General features: G+C 37.8%; 1 protein-coding gene across 1 annotated transcript in view; it reads left to right on the plus strand.

Moving 5' to 3' along the window:
• B3GLCT (beta 3-glucosyltransferase) overlaps positions 1 to 23,607 on the plus strand; it is a 64,586-nt gene that overhangs the window by 37,073 nt on the left and 3,906 nt on the right. The window contains exons 6-14 of the mRNA XM_062020435.1: positions 974 to 1,085; positions 6,159 to 6,295; positions 7,567 to 7,630; positions 10,585 to 10,716; positions 11,645 to 11,714; positions 16,646 to 16,759; positions 17,971 to 18,070; positions 18,926 to 19,045; positions 21,976 to 22,120. Coding sequence (XP_061876419.1) covers positions 974 to 1,085; positions 6,159 to 6,295; positions 7,567 to 7,630; positions 10,585 to 10,716; positions 11,645 to 11,714; positions 16,646 to 16,759; positions 17,971 to 18,070; positions 18,926 to 19,045; positions 21,976 to 22,120 — 994 coding nt within the window. The remainder of the gene's footprint in view (positions 1 to 973; positions 1,086 to 6,158; positions 6,296 to 7,566; positions 7,631 to 10,584; positions 10,717 to 11,644; positions 11,715 to 16,645; positions 16,760 to 17,970; positions 18,071 to 18,925; positions 19,046 to 21,975; positions 22,121 to 23,607) is intronic.

Here is a 23,607-nt window from a genome sequence, read left to right on the forward strand (position 1 = left end):
GGAGAAGTTCATTAAGGACTGTATCCCCTGGGAGGGACCCCGTGGAAAAACAGGTGAAGAATGCAAGGAGTTGTCCTCTGAGAAGAGAGAAGCAGTAGAGACCATCTGTGAGAGACTGACCACATCCCTCATTCCCTACCCCCTTGAGCCGTTGATAAGGGAGGAGGTAGAGATATTGGGGGCAGTGAGCTGGGCCTGGGAAGAAAGGAGGAATGAGGGAGGAAGATCTTAAAGTACTGGTTGTAATTTTTCTTAATCATCCTGCTCCCTTTTCACTTTGTTCTGTTCTGTTTCTTGTAGGTAGTAGAATAAACTTTCCTTACTTCCCTCTCTTAGTCAAGTACTGGAGTCTGTTTTGCCCAGAACCATAATTGACAGTGAGACCTCCCTGCCCTTGTCTAATTCCACAAAGTCATTGGTTGTCTTTTTTCCTCCCCTCTTTCTGTTATCCTAAGGAAGGTTGGGATGGATGGGGAGAGTGAGCAAGAGACTGTTGTGCCGTTTCATTGCTGTGTGAGCATGATGGGGATGATCAGTGTTGAACAGCTGTGAGAAAACCTGTCATTAGACATTTTCATGATTATTGTAATGGTATTAGATGACCAACAGTAGTCTCCTTGGAAGAAAGTTAAGATACAGAAGAGAAAGTAACTTAAACTGCTATCTATAAACTATTGAATTCATAGGTGGCTATTAGACCTATAGTACCTCTACATTTGTGAGTGGACATTATTTATCTCTGTTTCTTCCTTCTGGAGTAACTGGTGCTATATGAATAGGCAGCAGCAGAGACAATCTCTTTATCCATTCACTGTAGTACTCTGATGTGTAATTCTAAGTAGTAAAAATTTTTGTTTCTGTGTAAAAAAAAAAATATTTGATTGCAAAGTATTTGTATTTGGGAAATATGAGTTGAATCTATCATTCCATTCATAAGCAAGTTTATTAGTAAAATCTTTATTTCTCTTGTTAGCTTCTCTATTGCCTATGGTAGGAACTCCTCCTGGATTTTCTTCTGTGAAGAAGATACAAGAATACAAGTTGTAAAGCTGCTCGAAACACTTGGAAGATTTGATGGGTCTAAGGTGAAATAAAAATTTAGATATTTAACTTTTTTTGAATGTTCTTCAATGGATTTTTAGATGAAATGTGTGGAAAATAAGGGGATAGATTTCTGTTCCTGAGACTGAAAGTAAACAAAGTGTTTAACATGAAGCAATATGAGTGCCTGTCTAGCTGTTATAGAATCATAAAGTCACAAAATGGTAGGAGTTGGAAGGGACCTTTAGAGATCATCTAGTCCAACCCCTCTGCTAAAGCAGGTCAGCCTAGATCAGGTCACTCAGGAATGCATCCAGGTGGGTTTTGAAACCTCCAGAGAAGGAGACTCCACACCCTCCCTGGGCAGCCTGTGCCAGGACTCCCTCACCCTCACAGTGAAGTAGTTTCTCCTTATGCTTAAATGGAACATTTTGTGTTTCAGCTTTTGTCCATTACCCCTGTACTGTCACTGGATACAACAGCAAGAAGTGCTGCCCTAACCTCCTGACATCCACTATATTGATATTTGTAATTATTAATGAGATGCCCCCTTAGTCTCCTCCAGGCTCAACAACCCCAATTCCTGCAGCCTTTCCTCATGAGGAAGATGCTCCAGTCCCCTGATCATCTTGGTGGCCCTGCACTGGACTCTCTCCAGAAGTTCTCTGTCCCTCTTGAACTAGGAAGCCCAGAACTGGACACAGGACTCCAGATGAGGCCTCACCAGGGCAGAGCAGAGAGGGAGGAGAACCTTCCTCACCTTGGTGGCTGTTAGAATTGAAGAAGAGATTCCTTCTGTAGATAGTCTTAAAATGATGTAGTGACAGTAAAAAGATGACTATAGTCTGCTGTGTAGTCCCTTTTCCCCATTTTCCTGCCTGTCATCAGTTCTGATTAGCATCAGACAGAATGACTGATGTTGGTTTGACTGTCTCTGATCTAATATGGTAGGGTATTTTATTTTTATTCTCTTTCTGAACTGTCTTAGTGATAAGACAGTTTGTTTTTACCTGCTGGAAAAGAAACAACACCAGAAGACTTGCAGAACAAAAGAAAAATGCAGTCACCAAGGAACAAAGTAAATTTGGCAATGCAACTGACACAAATGCTGTTAATGTTTAGAATTCTTCATGTGTCTGCCCTTTGCCTGGAATAAATGAAGCCAAAATCTCCTGTGAAAAATATGTTTGTCTTTATTTGTTACCTTGACTGAGTATTCAGCTCTGCTTCAGGTCTCACTTTAGCTTATTTACTTCTTTTGCAGACATATGACCGTGTTGTGTTTTCTCACAATTCTTTTCTGAAATGTTAATAATTCAAAGAGCTTACATTTTTAAACACTCTGGCTTCAAAATGGTGACTGAATATATTCAAGCATTTGGAATATCCTTTTATTTCTGTTTCAGAAACACCTACTCCTAATTGATGGTCTCAGAATAGAAACAGCTTCTTTTTGTTCTAGATGCTGCCCTTAATGCCTGTTTTAATCTCTCCTTTGCATTACATGTAAATTCTATTACAATAACAAGTCATGTTCCAACTTGCATTAAAAGGAAAATAAGATGTTTTGCTTTTGTACATAGTAATCTTCATCTTAGTATAACGATTCATATGTGATCCTTTATATACAGTAGTAGTCTGTCCGTTGCAAAATTTAAGAGGAGTTAGACCAGAATGAGCTCATTCATTGATTTTAAAATGGCACTACAAAAAGCTGGTACATCTTAATCACAATAAAAGGCCTACAAGAGACACGTGAAGAGTTGCTAAATCTGCAGCTTTTCAGTCTGGTTATCTAAAGATTAGTAACAGAGTAATTGAGACTATTGATATGAACACAATACTGAGTGAAAACAGATGTGTGAAACCATCATAAGAGACTGTGGAGGAATGTTAAGTGAATGACCTGTATTGATAATGAAGGACATTGACTACAACAAAACTGAGGAACAGTGAGGAACATTTGACTGACAGATCTCAAGGCAAGCTCTCAGATAGTGCATTATATCTGAACATCAGGAAATACTTTTTTTGCTGTGAGGATGACCAAGCATTAGCACAAGTTGCCCATGAGGTTGTGGAGTCTCCATCCTTGGAGATAATTCCCAAGCCATCTGCAGCAGATTGGTTCATCTTGTGCTTTCATAATGGAAGATGGCAGCAAGGTTAAACTGAATTGTATGTGGCACTCCATTTCATCCTAACAGAATGATAGACTACAGCCCCAAAGATGTGCAGAATGCGTAAACCAAGCTGATGGGAAGCAATGACTTAGTAGCTGTTGATACCCAAACAGTATAAAAGATCTGTCTAAAGAACAGTTTGTCTTTGAGAAGCATAAGAATTCTTAAGATGTTATTGTGAGACACAGAATGTGAGAGCTGCAGTCTATCCTCTGTGTCAGATACAAGTCATTGAACAGATGAATTTGTTTTACTTGTCTTGGTATTTATTTATGAGTAAGTAAGTACAAAAGTGTAGAATCAACTTGATTAGCCAGTTAGGTGAAGTCACCCCTGCCTCCTCCAATGTCTGGTATTGTGGTGGTTTAGCCTGGTGTCCACCAAGTCATAAAATCACTCCCCCTCCTAAACTAGACAGGAGAGGCAGAGAGAGAAATATAACAAATGGCTTGTGAGTTGAGATAAGGACGGAGAGATCACTTGGCAATTAGTGTCACAGGCAAAACAGACTCAGGGAGAAAAAGGTCTGGTTTATTAAAGGAAAAATGAGAGCAGGGTGATGAGAAATAACATGGTCTTAAAAACACCTCTCTCCACCCCTCCTTCCCCCCCAGCAGCACAGGGGATGGCAGTTGCAGTCAGTTCATTACACATGGACTTTGCCGCCGCTGCTGCTTCTCAGGGGGAGGCTTTCTCACACTTCCCACTGCTACATGGTGGGGTCCCTCCCATGGGAGAAAGTCCCTCACAAATTTCTCCAGCGTGGGTCCTTCCCATGAGCTGCAGCTCCTCATGAACTGCTCCAGCATGGTGCCTCCCATGGGGGGAGCTCCTCACACCCTGCCCCAACGTGGGTCACCCACCAGCAGAACAGGGACTGACTGCTCCGACCTGAATCTCTCACAGGGTCACAAGTCCAGACAGCAAACCTGCTCTGGTGGGGGCTCCTCTCTCCCCACAGACTCCCGGGTCTTGCCAGGAACTTGCTCCAGGGTGGACTTTTCACAGAGTCCCAGCCTCGTTCAGGCATCCACTGGTTCCAGCATGGAGTCCTCCACAAGCTGCGAGTTGGTCTCTACTTCCTAGTGGCCTCTGTGGACTGCAGGGGGACAACCTGCTTCACCATAGTCCTCACAACATATCACAGGGGAATCTTTCTTTCAGGGCCTAAGCACCCTCCTCCCCCTCCTTCTCCACTGACCTTGGTGTCTGTGGAGATGTTTTCACATTCTTCTTGTTGCTGCAGTTTTGAACCTGCGCAACAACTTCTTTTCCTTCTCAAATCTGTTACTCACAGAGGCATTACCTCTATCACTAATTGGCCAGGCCTGGGTCAGGTGCAGGGTCCAGCATAGGATTGACTGGCCCTAACCCTATGAGCTACAGGGGAAGCTTCAGGCACCCCTGTAGCCCCTGTGCTACCAAAAAACCTGGCCTAGGTAAAACCACTATAGGTATTCAGTTTTGCTGTATCATATTCCTTTGGATGTTATTGCAATGACTTTGGAGTGCTCTTAGTAAAGGTAGGAGATTTTTGCCATTTTTAAGTACAATATATTAACTCATCCAGTGGTCAGTAGTTACCTGTGATGCAATACATCATATTCTTTTTTTTGTCCCCATTTTTTCCAGCATTCCTTAAGTTACTTTATAAGTTCCTTTACATATAACTTAATCTTATGAAGGCAGTCTGCACAGACTGACTTGTCCTACACATCAATGTAGTTAATAGACAATATTATAACCAAATAAGCTTGGGGAGTATTGGCTGTAACCTGGAATGCCTTCACTCTGATTTGTGGCTTAATATTGGCAGAAATAATACTGTGTGAAAGCCCAAGGACGGTATATGTATGAGTTTAATTTTCTGTGTTCTATAGAGTGAGGAAAGTAGGGTTTGTTTTTATTTTTTTAAATACATGGATTGTTTTGGTGTAAAAATTAGTGAGCAAAATTAGGTTAAGTAAAGATTTTTTTTCAGTCTATAGCATAACAAAGTGGAGATCCAAAAAAAATACTGCAGATGGTAATGTTGTATTAAAATAAGCTGGAACAGAACAGGTTCCAAAGAAACACAAGGGAAAACTTCTTCACTGTGAGGATGATGGAGCACTGTAATGGGCTGCCCAGATGGGTTGTCGAGTCTCCTTCTTTGAAGACATTCCAAACCTACCTGTACAAGTTTATGTGTGACCTACTCTAGGTGATCCTGCTCTGGCAGGGGGGTTGGACTGGATGATCTTTCGAGGTCCCTTCCAACCCTTAAGATTCTGTGATAGTAATGTTAAGAAGATTTAAGTCTGTTCACGATTTTCAAATACAGCAGAGTCAGTAGTAAATTATTACACACTGTTATTTAAAACTCCTTAATTTTTTGCTTAATAAATGCATACTTGGGACCTTCTTCATCTATCCGTCTTGAAGATCAAGGGATTTAAAATGTACTTGCTTTTTAAGTTTCCAAGTGTAATGGAGACTAGACAGATGAAAATTCAAAATGGGTATATATAAAGTTCCTGAATGAACATCTTGTGTGGGTAGTCAAACACTGAAACGATGAGAACTGTGAAGTGTATTAAAGACATGATAGGACAGAGTCCTGGGCAACCTGCTCTGTTATTCTGTTTGAGCAGGAAGACTGGACTAGAAAATCTCAAGAAGCCCCTTCGAACCTCAGCCCTTCTATGATTCTAGGATTCAGTGCTCTTTGAACAGGTGGAATCCAGGGCATATGCTGGAGTTTGAAAATATAGTGTATTGTTGAATTCAGAGAACTGCCTTTAGTTTCATACCAACTACAATTTTGGGATTATTGTGAACAATATGCCTCACTGAGTTTTTTTCAGCTTTGCTTTATTCAGCATGAATGCAGTCATCCTCTTCACTGAATGGATGCTGTAGATGAATAAAATTGTTTCCTATATTCCTTTACAGGAGTGGTTTTTAGGTAAAGCATTATATGATGAAGAATCTACAATAATTCACCATTATGCCTTTGCTGAAAATCCCAGAGTCTTTAAATTTCCAGATTTTGCTGCTGGTTGGGCACTTAGCATTCCACTTGTTAACAAGTAAGGATTGAATTTTTAATAACTTCTTGTTTATTTATAGTAATTAAGAATGTTTAATTTATACAATTTTTCTATATGCTAATAAATACTAGTTTAATAAGTTATTTCATATTGATTAGTATTTTCTATAAAAGATAAAGATGTTCCTGCAGTAGAGTTGAAGGAAGGGCTGGGTGCTGCACTTAGGCCACAACAACTCTACTGCAGGCAACACTACAGGCTTGGGACATAGTGACTGGAAAGCTGCCCAGAAGAAAAGGATCTGGGGGTGTTAATCAACAGCCATCTGAATATGAGCCGTCAGTAGGCCATTGGCATCCTGGCTTATATCAGTAATAGTGTGACCAGCAGGACCAGGGAAGTGTTTGTTCCTCTGTACTTGGTGCTGGTAAGGCCACACCTCAGAAACTGTGGAGGACTTGGAGTGTGTCCAGAGACAGGCAATGAAACTGCTGAAGGGTCTAGAAAACAAGTTTGAGGAGTGGCTGAGGGAGTTGGGGATGTTTAGCCTAGAGAAGAAGAGGCTGAGAGGAGACATGGTCACTCTCTACAATTACTTGAAGGTGAATTGTAGTGAGGTGGGGATTCATCTCTCTAGTAATGAGTGACAGAACACAAAGAAATGGGTTCAAGTTGTGGCAGGGGAGTTTTAGATTGGAACAGGCTGCCCAGGAAGGTGGTGGAGTCACCATCCCTGGAGATAACAAAAGATGCAGAGATGAGGTGCTGAGGGGTATGGTTGGTTTAGTGTGAGGTTAATGGTTGGACTCTAAAGGTCTTTTCCAACAGTAATAGCTCTGTGTTTCTGTGAATGAATACATCTTGCTGTAGCAGGGACTGATGTTTTCATAAATTGGAGTTACCTAAATACTGTGCTTGGGAATACACAAAAAGGGAGCATTGTCTGAAGTTGGAGGTTATTATCAATATTGGTCTTGAAACACAGTGCTGCTTTCAGTCTGTTGAAAATGTTATGCCTGACTCTTCATCTACTCCAGATGAGAACTTTCTTCCTGCACAGGAAGAAATATATCAAAATGTGTGTGCTGAAAACTAATATTAACATCATCACACTGTGCTCAGATTAAAAAAAGGAATGATATGAAAGAGAGATTTAAATTGCTTCTTGGGGCAATAAGTACAGAAGTGCGATGTATTTCTTTTTCCTCTTACACACTAGTCAGTAGTGCCTGCCACGCTTTACTGCATACAATAGTGATTGGGGGTTTTAAAATATTTTTCTTGTAGTAAATTTATTCATTCTTGTATAGGCTTGCCAAGAAGTTGAAAAGTGAACCACTCAAGTCAGACTTTACAATAGATTTAAAGCATGAGGTAAGCAGTGGTGTGATGAAAGAGAAAAGTTGTTTAAAATCCATATATTTGATTGGTGGTAAATGTTAACAGAAAGAAAGGATTTATGTTGCTAAAAGGTTTGATTGCAGTGATCATGATTAATTTCTTTCCCTTCCTTTAGAATATTGTAATACTCTAAAACTATATTTCCAGCATAGAAGAATTAATGAATAAATATGCATTAATATATTAATACATACATGGTTGTATACAGTAAGATATCTTCTAAGGCTTGCTCTGTAAATGAGAGACTTCCAGTTCGTGAAGCATAAGCTGACAGGAATACTATCTCAGACACTAGCCAGCCTTACTTTCTACATCAGTCTTTAAGAGGTAAACATGATGGCATTTGGATTAAATAGTCTGAGAAACCTGACTGTTGTGTAAACAGTCAACTGCAACTTTAGCGTGGAAGTCTGGAATTTGTCTTTTTGTCCCTGGTTTGCAACAGCTTTAAAAGGCAGCCACTAGTCCTTTCAGAGAATAAGTTGACTGAGAGGAACATGAGAAGAAAGAAATGAGGGCATCTGGAAGTGTCTTCTGAAACTTTCTTAGTTTTGCTGACTTCAGAATGTTTGTGCAGCCCAGGATTTTGTACTGTCATCATAGTCAACTCCTGAAGCAGAGTGGAAAAGGAGGATGAATCTGGAATAAGCTTGCTGATTTGGGCCTGAAATTATGGGTGGCAGTTAATTTGTTTTAATTTTTTTAAAGCTCCTGGCAGCTATAAGTTGTGGTTCCAACCCATAGAAAAACCTATGTTAGTTAAAACCACTGCTGCTGTTGCAAATATTTATTCTGTAATGGTTATAAACCTCCTCATTTCCAACATAAATCTACAGTGTATTTATAAATTGGTAGTATATTTAAATTAATTTAGTTTTGTGCCAACACTATTCTTTCACATAGTTTCCTCTCCTTGGTTGATGCATTTCTCAAGAGCAATTAGACCCCTTTCAGCTTTCATTTTGCTGTGTGAAACAAGACAACAAGCTATTTCTTACCTCTCCTTAATTTTCCTAAATGCAAGACTTTGGGCTTCACACTATTAATCTTCTTTTTGTAAGTTACCTCAAAGTCATTCAAATATTTCCAATATTCCAGTCTACCTCAGTGCTGACGAAACCTTGAATCAGTGTCATAAAAAAATAAATCATTAACAGACATTTCTTTTATGTGCCACAGATTGCTTAATGAAAAACAATTGATCACTCAACTGGCAAAGTGACTTCTATCCACTTATTCTGGTAGCAGTTCTTTGCATATGTTTCATTTCAAATTTATTGCACTGATAACCTACTTCAGCCCTGTAGTTATTCTTTCTGCACAGCCTCATGTCTCCCTAGAGACAGTTCCATTCCCTCTCATTTATTTTATAAATTACCAGCTTCTCCTTCTTAAATATTTTTTATCTCTGCGTCCTTCTTCTGTGAATCAAGACTGATGGCAAATCAAAGGATATAATCTGAGATCTTAAATGACTGTGTGCAATTTTTATATTTAAGAATGATATTTAAGAAATGTTTTAGTTTGACAGAATCCTGATAACATGTGCCTCTAGTCTTTGCTATTTTATTGTGCTCTGAATCAGGTTTACTTTGCCCTACTACTTTCCAAGCCTCTGTTTCTTAGAGACACAACATTTGTATCATTTTCCATCTGGAAAGCCTTTCTTGCAAATATGGGAAAGGGTTTTTTGTTGTGCTGCTGCTCATTTGTAGATTGTTTTTTAGACTTTTTGTAACTGCACAGTATATAGCATTTTCCATGATGCTTGTTCAAAATTGAAAGTGAATTAAAGGGTTTTTTTGTATAGCTAACATTATAATTAGGACTAAGACTATTTCTGCCTGTTTATTGTAAAGTCATTTCCTTTGTTTTAGGAGCATTCTGTCATCCTGATCCGTAACCCTAAATGGCACTCAAACCTCACTTCTGAAATATGATAGCTTCACACCATTCTGGGATTTTCTGTTGAAGATTTCATTATTCAGTAGGAAATCTTAGCACATTATGAACTTTAAGAAATAATTCATGTTAAGTTAAATTGTTAAATATTCTTTGTTCTGCAAGAGCATTGCCTCTTTGTTGGTTCCTGTGATAGGGAGTAATTCTGAATAGCTGAATCATCCCTTGCTGTCATGTAGTCTTCCAGTTACAGGGCAGGGTCAAGAAGTACATCCCATATGTGAATGTGGTGACAGGACAAAAAGGTAAACTTGGAGCTGTATGTGTGTTTATTGGCTGCTCCTTAGCACAAGTGTGTTTGTGTTAAATGTCACTTCCATACTTCTCTACTCCAAGTACTATCAACTGTGTTTGTGTTCTACAGTGTAACTGTACCCTGTGGAAAATCTTTCAAATCTGGAAGATTAAGTTTCAAAACTGTGGTTGTATTCTCAAGTCTACCCCTAGTCCTAACAAAGCCTATAACAGACTGGCACTTGTATTTTAATCCAAGTTCCAAAAATGGCTGTGTGCAGGTAGCTTGGATTTTCTGAGGATGTTGAGACTTAAATGACATGGGCAGGAAAATACTCATCTATAAATTAGAAGTCTGTAACTGGTTGGGTGACACAATAAGGATTTCTGTTTACTTTCAAAGAAGGTGTAAATATTCACTCTACCATTTCTTACAAAAATTTAAGATGAGTTGTTTTGGCATGCAAAAATTTAAAACTAATTGTAATTTTATTAAATGAATTTTAAAACTTGTCCATGGAGTTTCTTTTATAGCAAAAAAATACATATTGACTCCAGGAACGTGAGCAAGAAGTAAGGTATCCAGCTAGTTAATCAACTAATCAGTCTTCTGCAGCATCCCATAATTTTCAGTTTTCCTGTAAAGTTTGTCCTGTAATATGATTTCTTTGTGTGCCCTGAAAATTTTTGTCCAGCTTCTTTACTGAAATAAATGTTTTCTGTTTTCATAGATTGCCCTGTACATTTGGCAGAAAGGAGAAGGGCCACATCTCACTCCAGTGCCTGAATTCTGTACAGATGATGTGAACTCGTATAAGGCTGATAATTGTGCAACAACATTCAGTAATTTTCTGCCACTTTGTGTAAGTATCATATTTTAAATACCATTTGCATAATACTTGAAAAAATGCAAACCTTAAGAAATTATTTTTTCAGTAAGTTAAAAAAAACAACCCAAACCCAAGTTTTTGTGGCACACATCTATTTCTGGATGTGCTTTCAGCCTTCCATGGCACGGGATATTTCCTGGCAAACAAATATTATATATGCCTTTTAATGAGTCTTGCTACCACGGTGTTTGATCAGCACATGATCTACAGGTTATTTCTCCTTATATTTGTGTGAGATGCTGAAATACAGTATTTTTTCAAAGATGGGAATCTAAAACTTACGGAAGTTAAAAATCAAATGTGACGTAGTTATTTGGTGCATTAGATTACAACTCATATCTTCCACCTCTAGAATACATTTATGGTATTATGGGTTAGATGTTCCTACAAGCCGAAGTCTTCCTGTGGTTTCAGGAGAGTAAGATTCTAAGTGCCAAAAAGCAAAACAAGTAAAAGCACTGAAATGCTTTTATTGCATGTGAGGAAATGTAAAGATTCCTAGTGTGTAGCATTAAAGCTTCTTTTTCCAAGGATGACACAGTTCAACATGTTCTCATAGTGATGACTTTCAAAGGAATTAAGAAAACATTCTTTTTTCAGATGAATCATTCTTAGTTCAGTAAGTTCTACTACTCATTCTCTTTTCCTAGTGATAGTTGTTTTAGTTCATGTTAGAATAATATATCAGAGGAAAAACTATTTCAATAATGTTATTTCAGGAATTTTAAACAACTAGTGATCTTTTTTTCAAGGCACAAAAATATACTTTCTAATAGTACACTTCTAGTACACTTCTGCTTTGAAAAGATATTTTCTGTTTTATTGTACATATGGACATACATATCTGATAAAATGTTACAAGCAGAACCTTCAATTAAAAATGTAATTTCTGTTTGTATAGGGAGAGCCAGTGAAAAAAGAAGATGTTTTTGTTGCTGTAAAAACATGTCAGAAATTCCATGGTGACAGAAGTAAGTTGTTGATTGGTCAAGGTAGTAGTTCTGCAATATAGTTTATGAAACTAATATTTAAAAAGCAAGCTGATGTATGTCTCTGTAGCTCTTGGGACTAAATGTTTGCAAAATCCGCTGGGAAGCATGAAAGCTTCAGAATTGTAAATGGCTTATTATTTAGGTAGAATTTCTTTCAGTATTCAGAATTCTTCAACAGAGCTGTGAAAAATTTAAGATGAAAAGTTGTGGTCATTTGACATAGCATCATTGGTTGGCAAAAATCTTGAATATCTAAGTTAAAAATATGCGTAAGTTAGCTTATACTGTTGTAAATTTGAGCTTTTGCAATATTAATTAATGTGGCAGCTATTAATATCCTTCAATGTGTTTCTCCCAGCTAACTGGTTCACTTCTATGCTAGCAGTGATAATTGTGCAGCTGTGTGGTGGCTGATTTACAGCTTCTGTGTGGCAATATTTATTAGAATGCACTAAGCAAAAGAAGTTTCTGATGTATATGGTCTGCATGAAATATTTCGTTCTACTAGATTTCATCAAAATCAAATCTCAGCAAGTACCACTGACAATCCCCAAAGGAATGCAATCACTCTGGTTAGTTTAGTAATTGGTCAGCTAGGTTTAGAGGTTTTAATTGAATTTATCAAGGAGAAATTGATTTATCAAAATTGATTTATCAAGGATAAATTCAATTTATCCTTATTTAATTTATTATGGAAGAGATATTTGACTTTCCACTTGAAGATGCTATTTGTCAATTTTTATCATGGGGTCTTCCAGACTCGCCTGGACATGTTCCTATGTGACCTGATCAAGGTCCTGCTTCTGCACGGGGGTTGGACTAGGTGATCTCTAAAGGTCCCTTCCAACCCCTACCATTCTATGATTTAGAAATTTGAACAAGCCACAGAGTCTCTCCTCCTTCCTTTTATCCCACTCTCCCCTCCAGTAAAGGATTGAGCACTTTATGCCGTCATATTGCTTCTGTCTGGATGTGCACACATGTTTCGTAAGGCTTGGAATGGGAAATTTGATCTCTGAGAGAGAGATTTCTACAAGAGACAAAGTTTCCCATTACCATATCCATGGTAAAAACAAACAAAAAAACCCCTAGCACATCCCAAGATACAGCCAGTGAATATTAACTTCCTTCTTAACTTATGCAAGGCAGGGAAAATAAAGACATAGAGAGACACTCAGCTTCAGCAAATACATAGTAAAGCTAAGCTAATTTGAGGTAGATCCAGTGTCTACAAAACTTGGAAGGAAAACTTCCAAACACACTGATTTAACAGAAGACTCTAGCTACTCGATGCCACCGTACCAGTCCATTCTAGTTTACTTCTAAGCATTTTGTTAGTCAAGAAATTCAGGAATGCATTCATTTAGGAATTTACTTGAATTTTGTGTGCCCAGGTACTTAATATTGTTGCTGTAGGCTCAATTTGTCCATAAGCATAATTATAAGTGATTATTATTGGCAAAAATGTGAAAAATTAAATAATGGCTTGCAGTACCAAATTTGGGGGTGGTTTTGCCACACCTGTTGTGAGAGGATGGAATGAAGATTAACTGATGCATCTGAAATTGTAGGTTTTATCACTTCTAAATTTTAGACTCTTTGCCAGTTGCTGGGTTTTTTTTCTTCAAAATGAGATTTGTGGAATTTTTTTCTTAAAGTTACTGCACTTGATGAAGGCACATTTCTAGTACTTTAATCACCTAATCATCAGGCTATTTTTAAAGTAGCTTTTGACAAAGCAAAATTGACTGTCCTGTAATTGGAGTTCACTGAAGAGTTCTCCTTTCTGGATCCATGTTTGTTTTCTTACATCAAAATTAAAACAAAAAAAAAAGCCCCAAACCTAGAAAGTCAGAACATAAGGCTTCAAAAACTCATGGTGAACATCCCTCAAGAAACACCTGTTGAAGACTGAGGAAAATTCTTGAACTTTCCTCACAGCTTCCAGTGTTATGCAATAGAGGATAATCTTACTCAAGATTTTGAAAGATTAATGGATGCCAGCTTCAGAGAGCTCTTTTTACCTGGTAAGTCATTCTTTATTGTATGCCAAAAACTACATTAGTGTGACATTAAGGCTTGGAATTCGATGTGCAAAAGCAGCTGAATTTTACTTCAGAATTTAGTTCCGATAGAGCTCTCCTGCATACCATATATGGTTATATAAGAAAAGACTGCAAACATACATCAAGGTTCAAGAAACAGCACAAATAAGATATGATTAAGAGCTTAGAGATGACCTTCTATAATGTCTCTGTAGTGTGGTATTAAAACTTCTGTTTGATCTCAAGTGTTAATACATATTGATAAATGTTTGCGTCAACAGCTAATCTGAAACTTCATATAATTGCTCTTTCTTTGGAATATACAAATCGTTATAAATTGCACAGCACTGTGGGATTCAATTTACAATAGACACTAGTCCCGAGGGTGCCACTTCTGTCAAAAGAAGCAAGGAAAAGTAGAAGACACTTTAGCTAGTAGGCCTTTTAACTGAGATGAGACTTGGGTCTTTGCTCCGGTGAGCCTTTCATCATTTATACAAACAAGAAGACTCCACTGAAGAAATTGAAAGGCTCAGTCTGTAATAGCAAATGGTTCTGTATGTTAGAGCACCCTACTGAGGTTGAGATCCTCAGTGGTAAAACAGCCTTTCCAAGTACATCTCTTCTGCCAGGTGAAGGTTGGAGACGTTTAGTATATCTGTGGTGTGTCTGTGTTGCTGCCTTGTTTTCTGAAAGCTTTCTGATTTTGTTCTTCTGAGGAACAATTTTATTCCACAAAATAAGAAAATAATTTCTTGCCTACTTGTTTTCTCATTCTAGTTGAAAAGAAAATCTTTACATGATATTGTCTGCCAATTAATGTCTTATTATGCAATATTATATGATGTAATGTGATTTCTTTATTACATAGGAGGTAGAGTTAATGCACTGTGAAATTCCTTTCAGATTTTTTATGCAAAATTGAGAGCAGTTTTATGTTTCTTCAAAAACTTTTAAAAGCAGTATTAGTTATTGCACCATGCTACTGAAGTGAAATGATACTTTTTCCAAATATTATTTCTTCCCATTAATGCATTGAGTTCTTACTACTCTGTCTTAACAGTTACCTTTCAATTCAGCTTAGTGTTATCGAACTGGTCCATCCTGAATAAATTCTTGCATGATCAGAGCAGAGGAAAGTAAGCAAGTGGGTAGGCAGCAAATGTCAAACTGGATGATGTTGGATTCCAGCAAGGGGATAAAATGAGTTGTTCACAAGTACAGAGTTAAATAGCAGCAAAGGGAAATTATATAAATATTTCCTCCATTTAAAGAACTGACTGGATGATCCTGGCTGGATGCTAGGTGCCCACCAAAGCTGCTCTGTCAGTCCCTTCCTCAGCTGGAAGAGGGGAGGGAAAATACAATAAAAGGCTCATGGGTTGAGATAGGGAGAGAGAGAGATCACTCAGCAATTACTGACAAAACAGACTTAACTGGAAGGAAAAATTATTACTAATCAAATTAGAACAGGATAATGAGAAACAAAACCAAATCTTAAAACACCTTCCTCCTACTCCTCCCTTCTTCTTGGGCTCAGTTTTACTGCTGACTTTGCCTGTCTCCTCCCCACCTGTGTCATGAGGGGACAGGGAATGCGAGTTGTGGTGAGGTCACCACAGATTGTTTCTGCTGCTCCTTCATTGTCAGGGAAAGGCTCTATCAGACATAGAGGAAGCTTCTAGCAGCTTCGCACAGAAGTCACCCCTATAGCCTTCCCACTGAAAAAACCTTGCCATACAACCCAACACAGCAGCAGACATCAGAGTAGATGATGGCCGATTCCAGCCAGTGGCTACAATGAATTTTCCACAAGCATCAGAGTTGTATAGCACTAAGGGAAACTTATATAGATGTTTCCTTCATCTAAAATATTAGCTCTTACCAGTGAGACCTACTGGATGGTGTCAAAGAACATAAAGCTGACAGTGACAGCAGAATACAGAGTGTTTTAGAGCAGTAGCTCATGAAGTCCTGATCATTTAATTTTTAAAATGGAAAAAGGTAATCATTTTAATCTGCTAGTTCTCTTTCAAACACTCTCCAGGCATACGCTTTTTTTTGTAACCCATAATTTATTCACTTCTGAGTATGATTTAAACATTCATAGTATCATTATTAGAATTTTGTGTTATCAGTTTTAAATGTTTATGTGAAGTGGTAAACTAATAAGAAAAGGACTGTTTTTGTAGAGAAGCATAAAGCAATCCTCCTTTGAATAGAATCCCTATGGGATCAAAATTGATTGTTTATAAATGTTTACAACATGCATAAGCATCCTTCTGTGAGTGTGTCTCCAAAGACAGGTGCTTTTGAGCATGAATATGATGCTGCTGCCAGATATGATGTATATTATACAAGAGTAATGCTTCAAAAAGTGCATTTGGTCTGTTTCTGATTCAGAGTATTTTATGCACTCTACATTTGGATGTGCTGTTTTTAAAATGTGACAGTTTGGATACTGGAAGAATGAGTGAACTCTGATAGTATTCATGCTGATGTGTGCTATGAAATCTAGCAAAGCAAGTGTAAAAGTAATGAATTCCATCCTTTGGTTAGCATAAATGTGAACAGGACAGTTTTCAGTGTAGTACAGGTGAAACAATAGCAATATTTTAAAAGCAATATTATTATTATATAAATAAAACTACCCTGTCTGGCTTTCATTATAAAATAAAATTGTTTCTCTGTAAACATTGCAGGAAATTTAAATGAATTCATATTTAGAACCTCGATGCTGTGTTTGAAACGGCATTTTCATTACCATGTGAAGGAATATGTTTCTTAACAAGGCACATAAATGTTTGATCAAGTACTTATTTTAATCAAGTTACTTGTGTTTCAGTGTCAACACTTGTTTTACAGTACCGGTTGTAAAGCAGACCTGGGAAAGAGAAGCTGCCCTTATTGAATACTACAGTGATTATGCAGACATCTCCATTCCTACTATAGATTTAGGAGTACCTAACACTGACAGAGGTGAGCTAGTGACCGGTGTCGGTTTTGCATAAATAACTGTCTATAGATGGTAAGATTTTTGGATAGTATGTGTGTTTCATGTATAGTACATAATTTAGAAATCCTGTATTTCTGTAGGACATTTTGTGCAGCCTAAACTAAAAGAATGCTTTTTCCACACAGGAAGTGGTTAGAGGGTACAATTCACCTGTGTAGGTAGAAAGTTCTTTTTAGTAGAAGCTTAATACTGTGAGTATAAAAGCATGGTGCACTGATCTCCTCAAAGAGACAAAAATTGGTGTAACTACTTGGGGTAGAAGTAATCGCTCTTGATTTATTGGCTTATAACATTGACTTATTGATTGTTGCCTCAAGTTGTACCAGGGGAGGTTTAGATTGCACATCTGGAAGAACTTTTTCACTGAGAGATTTGTTAGACGGTGGTTCAGGCTGTCCAGGGAGGTGGTGGAGTCCCCATCCTGAAGTTATTCAAATCCGTATAGATGAGGTGCTGAGGGACATGGTTTAGTGGTGGGCTTGGCGATGTGAGATTAGTAGTTAGATTTGATTTTACAGGTCTTTTCCAACCAATATGATTCTATGATCTTGAGTAAGATCAACAGTAGTAGCAGAAACCATAGATTTATTTCAAAAGACTTCAGACAGTGTCAACTGGTTACAGAGCATAAGCTACCTGGCATGTGGTATTCAAATATTGTATGCTTATGCCTTGTATGTTTTGATTTAAGCACAGACTTGATGACGATTTGTACAGTAGATTAGTGTAGACTTCATATTTATATAAGAACTGTGGACTTGCCTGATACATCATGAAATACTATGAAAATATCTTTGAGTATTTTGCAGAACGTATTTCCATCATAGTCTCCTCATTTTATGGTTTTTGAAATTAAAAGTAGCAGTTTACCCAGTATTGTCCAGCAGCTTGGCAGGATAGCTGGAATAAAGCCTGCTTTTCAAGTTTCCATAGTTCCAAAGAGTTTCCATACTTTAACATCCTTCAAAAGTGCTTTTCCTGCATGGAAATCAATGGTTATGTTAGAACAACTTGTACAAATACCACTCAGCAACATGAAAGATGTAATTTAAACTTGTATCTCAAATATTTTGCCAGTTACTTCTAAAATGTTTTACATACTGCAGTAGAATAATTGTTTATTACAAAATCTCATTTTATTTAAATGTATATTCTCTTATTTCTCTTCCTTTAGGTCACTGTGGGAAAACTTTTGCCATTTTGGAAAGGTTTTTGAATCATAGCTCTCCCAGAATTCCTTGGTTAGTCGTAGTGGATGATGACACACTGATAAGGTATCCACTGCAGTATTTCAGGAATTGCCACTGTTTTTAGCAACATTCATCTCTTCTTCTGTATTTAAGAGATTCATCTGTTTTATTAGTTAATGTAGCTTTATATTCCTTTAAGGAAAAAGATCTGTCACTTTTCTTCAGCATTTAACTCGATAAAAACAATGTATAGTAATGCAATTGTGCAACCATATAGTCTGAATATGTACATTGTAATTCTCAAGTGTGTGTCTGAACTGATTAGTTTTAGTCATTTGCAGAGTTTCCATAAGCTAGGGTTCGTGGTCAGAGACACCCAGAATCGTGTCCAGAGACTTGCATTTGTGAGAAAATTAGATCCCATTTTTGTGAAGTTTGCCACTTCACTATATGCAAAATAAGGCACAGTGATCAACCAGTGTGCATGACATGGTCATGAACATGAGAATAAGTGGTTCAGGACAATATTTTATGTTAAATTGTGTGACAGAAGAATTTGGAATAGGCTGTAACTGTAGATAAAGCAATATTTGTGTAACTAAATCTGCCTTTTTGGTTTTCCGTCCCGAGGAGAAAAGATGATTTGCAAAGATCTTACTGTTAGGAAAAAAATCATTTTGTGTTTTCTCTGAGTTAAAACTCAGCTTTGCTGAGAAACACCTGCTTCAGGAAATTCTGTTAAAATCTTTGATTCATCATTTGACCAAACTCAGCAGTCATAGTAAATAGCTCATCATAAATTTTTGCGTTTTGTAGAATTCCTCCCATCATTTTTGTGTTGTTTGCTAGAATGCCATTTAGGCTGGCAATGTCTGTGTTTTAAAAGGAAAGGGTACATGATTTCTCATTTATTTTTTCTTTTAAATGTTCATATTCTAGTATCTCCAGACTCCGAAAACTGCTCAGCTGCTACGACCCAAAGGAACCAGTGTTTCTCGGGGAGCGTTACGGTTACGGCTTGGGAACAGGAGGCTATAGTTACATCACTGGTGGAGGAGGGTAATTGATTTAAACTCCTACTGAGATCTGCATCATCTGCTTTGCTTGAACTTTTTTTGAATGTTTTCAATTGTGACACAAATAACTTTCAACAGAAACTGTGTTATTTCCTAGTACAATTAAAATGTAATGAAATGAAAATAACTCCCCAGTAAACAGTTTCTGATAGGCTTATGTTAAAAAGGCTGTAATTTACTTAGGAATCCAGATGCCCTGTTCCTCTTAGAATTATAGAATCATTATGGTTGGAAAAGACCTTTAAGATTATCAAGTCCAACCACTAACCTCACACTTCCAAGCCCATCACTAAAGTAAACCACATCCCTATTCCCCATCCCATAACCATATCTCCCATCTTGAGGATGTTTAATTCACATGACTGTGTTTGATAAGGAGGAGCCAGTTTCTCTATAAATAAAGTAGTAGGTTTTGGCTTTTTTATTATCTTTATACCATCAACAAAGCAGCAAAAATAAAGATGAAGGTAGACAAAAACCATGTTGCTCCCTTATTTCATTAGATAGAAATCATCCTGCATACTCTGAGAACATCGTACCATGTGATTCCAAGTGTAATAAGCAGAGACAACTGGGATTGTTGCTTCAAAAACATACTTTCATGATCTGAACTGTTGTTGAGTTTGCAGGAGAGCCTGAAGCAGCACACCTGGGGATACAAATTGTAGCAATGAAAATATTCATTCCTGTTCTCTTTCTTTGACCAAACATGGAGAAAAATGAGCGTGATTCTCCTTCTGTTTTTGAACTTCATGTATGGAGAAGTGACTGAGCAACATCACTGTGGTGTGATCTCGTGCATGAGGCACATGGGTGTCTCATGCAAAATTCAGTTTATATTAACATGTATATCAACTTTCAGGTTGGCTCATATTGCAGTAAGAACAATTTTAAGACTGATGTATCTTATGTGTCAAACCGAAGTAGTGTGAATGTATAAATGTCCTCAGTGTCTTTTTCTGTGAAAAGTAATAGCTACAATAACTTTCTGGATTCTTATCCATCCATGAGTAACTAAAAATCAATTGACTGGCCCTCTCATTGTTTTGTATAGTTGCATGAGCACTTAGTTATGTCGGGTTTATGCTTGAGTTAAGAAACAAACCACCTATTTGTGCTGGTGTGCTTGTTGGTTGCCAGTCCTATACTTCTGTTGTTGATCTCTTAGTTTCTGTTGGCATGTAGGTGTTGAAATTTGGGGATTGTTTTCATTCTCACGTTTAAGCAGATGGAGGTACAGATCATCCATCTTGCTTCATAACCCTAATTTTGAGGAGGTTCATTGTAAGTGAAGAATTCTGTATAACTGAAGGTACACAGTCCAGATAACCAACTAGCCAAGTATATTCCCCAAACATGTGCAATTTACATAACACCTTCTGTGTAGCAACACAGACTGACTGGAAGTCCCAGCCTTTTTTTCCTCTTTTTTCTTTTTTTTTTCCTCTTCCCAAGGCTGTAACTTACTATTCTTTCTCTGTTTGAGACCACATCTGGAATATTGTGTCCAGTTCTGGGCCCCTCAGTTCAAGGACAGGGAGCTGCTGGAGAAGGTTCAGCTCAGGGCCACCAAGATGATAAAGGGAGTGGAGCATCTCCCTTATGATGAAAGGCTGAGGGTGCTGGGGCTCTTCAGCTTGGAGAAAAGGAGACTGAGGGGTGACCTCAGTAATATTTACAAATATGTAAAGGGCGGGTGTCAGGAGGATGGAGCCAGGCTCTTCTCAATGATGTCCAATGATCGGACAAGGAGCAATGGGTATAAGCTGGAACACAAGAGGTTCCAAAGAAACATAAGGAAAAACTTCTTCGCTGTAAGGGTGACAGAGCACTGGAACAGGCTGCCCAGATGGGCTGTGGTCTCCTTTGGAGACATTCAAAACCCACCTGGACAAGTTCCTGTGTGACATACTCAAGGTGGCCCTGCTCTGGCAGAGGAGTTGGACTAGATGACCTCTCGAGGTCCCTTACAGCTCTTAAGATTCTGCGATTCTGTGATCTGAGTACTGAGATGTGACTTCCTATTGTGCACTACATTATTTTTTTTCTTTTTATGATACATGCAGTTTTCAATGTTGCAATGACAGTGATGGAGACTTTTACAACTGTAGTCTGGCAATATTCTCAGGTCAGCGTGCAGTATCTATAGAAGTTTTGCCATGTCCCAATGTCAAGCGAAGGGCTGTCATATGCAGCGATTTCAGTGTGAATCTTTTTAGTGTAGCTTGTAAGCTGGAGGGAGTGCCCTGTGTTCTGTTCAGACTAGATGGATGATATAACTTGAGAAAAGGCAGCTATGGAACACTAAATGAGTATATTCCCTCAGCTCCTGCATTTGAGACAACATCATGCTTCTGGACTATTAAAGGCTTATTTTAGTGGTAATGATCTTACAGCTCCAGGCTCTGGTTAATATTTACATGAACAACAAAGTCAGGATGAACAGAATTGCAATGACTTCAAGCAACATTTTTCAGTTACAGAGAGAACTCTGTGTAACAGGATTAAAGGAATGACAGTTCATGTTTAGAGTTCTTTTCATCTAATTGCTACATGATAACTAATTTGAGTGAGAGAGAGGAGAATATCCCCTTAAAGTCCTGGCCAAATTTAGGAGGAATTGTCAACTGCTGTGAAAATAGCGACGAGCTAAGTAATTCTTGGAATAACAGCAACGGGTATAATTGGTATAATTAATTTTCATGATGTAAAGTAATTCTATCTCAGAAAACGCCTCTTGCAGTACTTGTCAATACTGACTTCTCACATTCTGAAATTTCAGATACCTTGTCCCAGAGGGCTGCATTTTGTCTTGCAATTTTATATCGTTCAGCATAATATTTTTTAATTTCAGTCATTAGGCTTACACATTTGTTGTTGTCTCACACATTTCATTTGCTTTTTTTAATTCAGGATGGTTTTCAGCAGAATAGCTGTTCAGAAACTACTTGGTAGTAAATGCCGGTGTTACAGCATGGACGCACCTGATGATATGGTCCTTGGGATGTGTTTCAGTGGCTTAGGAATCCCTATAACACACAGTCCACTCTTCCATCAGGTAAGAAAGTTACTTTACTACTATTTAAATATATATTTAATTCTTTTAAGTATAAACATAAAACAACACTCATAAATACTGCATGCTCATAAATATTGCAAACTCGATCAATGTGTAATAACGATGGCCAAGATGGTGCTGCTGTACCTTATTTCTCTCCAGAACAAGTCTGATCAAATAGGATTATTCTCAAAGCATGAATTACTACAATCACAGAATCATAGAATGGTAGGGGTTGGAAGGGACCTTCAGAGATCACCTAGTCCAACCCCCCTGCGGAAGCAGGTTCGTCTAGATCAGGTCGCATAGGAACATGTCCAGGTGGGTCTTGAAGACTTCCAAGGAAGGAGCCTCCACAACCCCTCTGGGCAGCCTGTGCCAGGGCTCCCTCACCTGAACAGTTAAATAGTTTTTTCTTATATTTAAGTGGAACTTTTTGTGTTCCAGCTTCATCCCATTATCCCTTGTCCTGTTGCTAGCTACTATAGAAAAAAAGGATGTCCCAACCTTCTGACACCCATCCTTTAGATATTTATAAATGTTAAAAAGATCACCCCTCAGTCTCCTCTTCTCCAATGCTTTAGTAGTTAATATTTCAGTTACCCTATGACTGCATTTTATCAAAAATTGCATAATTTTTGATAAAAATTATCAAAAGTCAGAGGTGGGAACTTTGAAAAATCAAATAGAATTAGGAGCCACATGCTTTGAATACTTGTGACGTGTCCTCTGAGAAAAGGGAAAAAAACCCAACACAACACAGTACTTTTTTCTTTAGGTAATGAAGAATGTAAAATTTTTCAGTAAGGTTGTCTTCTCTACTTGTCCAGTTTTTCTGTTGATTCAGTCTTTACTATTCCAAAATATCTCATTAGTGAATAAATAAAATGTTCCCAGAAATGTTGCTTTGTGGTAGATTCTGAAGAATGGTGTAATGCCATATGCTAGCATGAGGGAGAACGAGGTCACAGAACAATATTTTCTTGTGAATATATTCTCTGGTTTGGGAGAAGTAGGTTGGAATAGATTTGAATCTTGTTTCTGTCTTCCAGAATATTTAATGGTGTCGTGATTGGTAGTGTAGTGTTACAGTGGAAAACACAGTGCATTGATTCACAGAGTTTCGCTTCCTCCAAAACCAATTAAATACTTTACTTTCCTCCCGTGGCATTAAAAAGAAGCAGCACTTAGGATTTTTCCCAAACAACACACAACATTTTGAAAATGAACATTGTAATCAGTGTAGTATTTCATGTTTGTCAGGTTATAATCTAAAAAAGAGAAAATCTGGGAAGATTCCTGGGAATCTGCAATTAAGATAACAAGCTACTTGAAAATTAGGAAATTGCCATGTAATGCAAATCAACTGTCAGCGGGGGGAAAAGTTTGCAATCTGAATCATCAGTTTCTCCTGTGTTGATTCTCTTTCTGATTACATTTAATATTCAGAGGAACAGGAAGACTGAGAACAAGCTATTCAATATTTT

The sequence above is a fragment of the Colius striatus genome, chromosome 1 (assembly GCF_028858725.1).
Source record: "Colius striatus isolate bColStr4 chromosome 1, bColStr4.1.hap1, whole genome shotgun sequence".
In the NCBI taxonomy this organism is placed as follows: domain Eukaryota; kingdom Metazoa; phylum Chordata; class Aves; order Coliiformes; family Coliidae; genus Colius; species Colius striatus.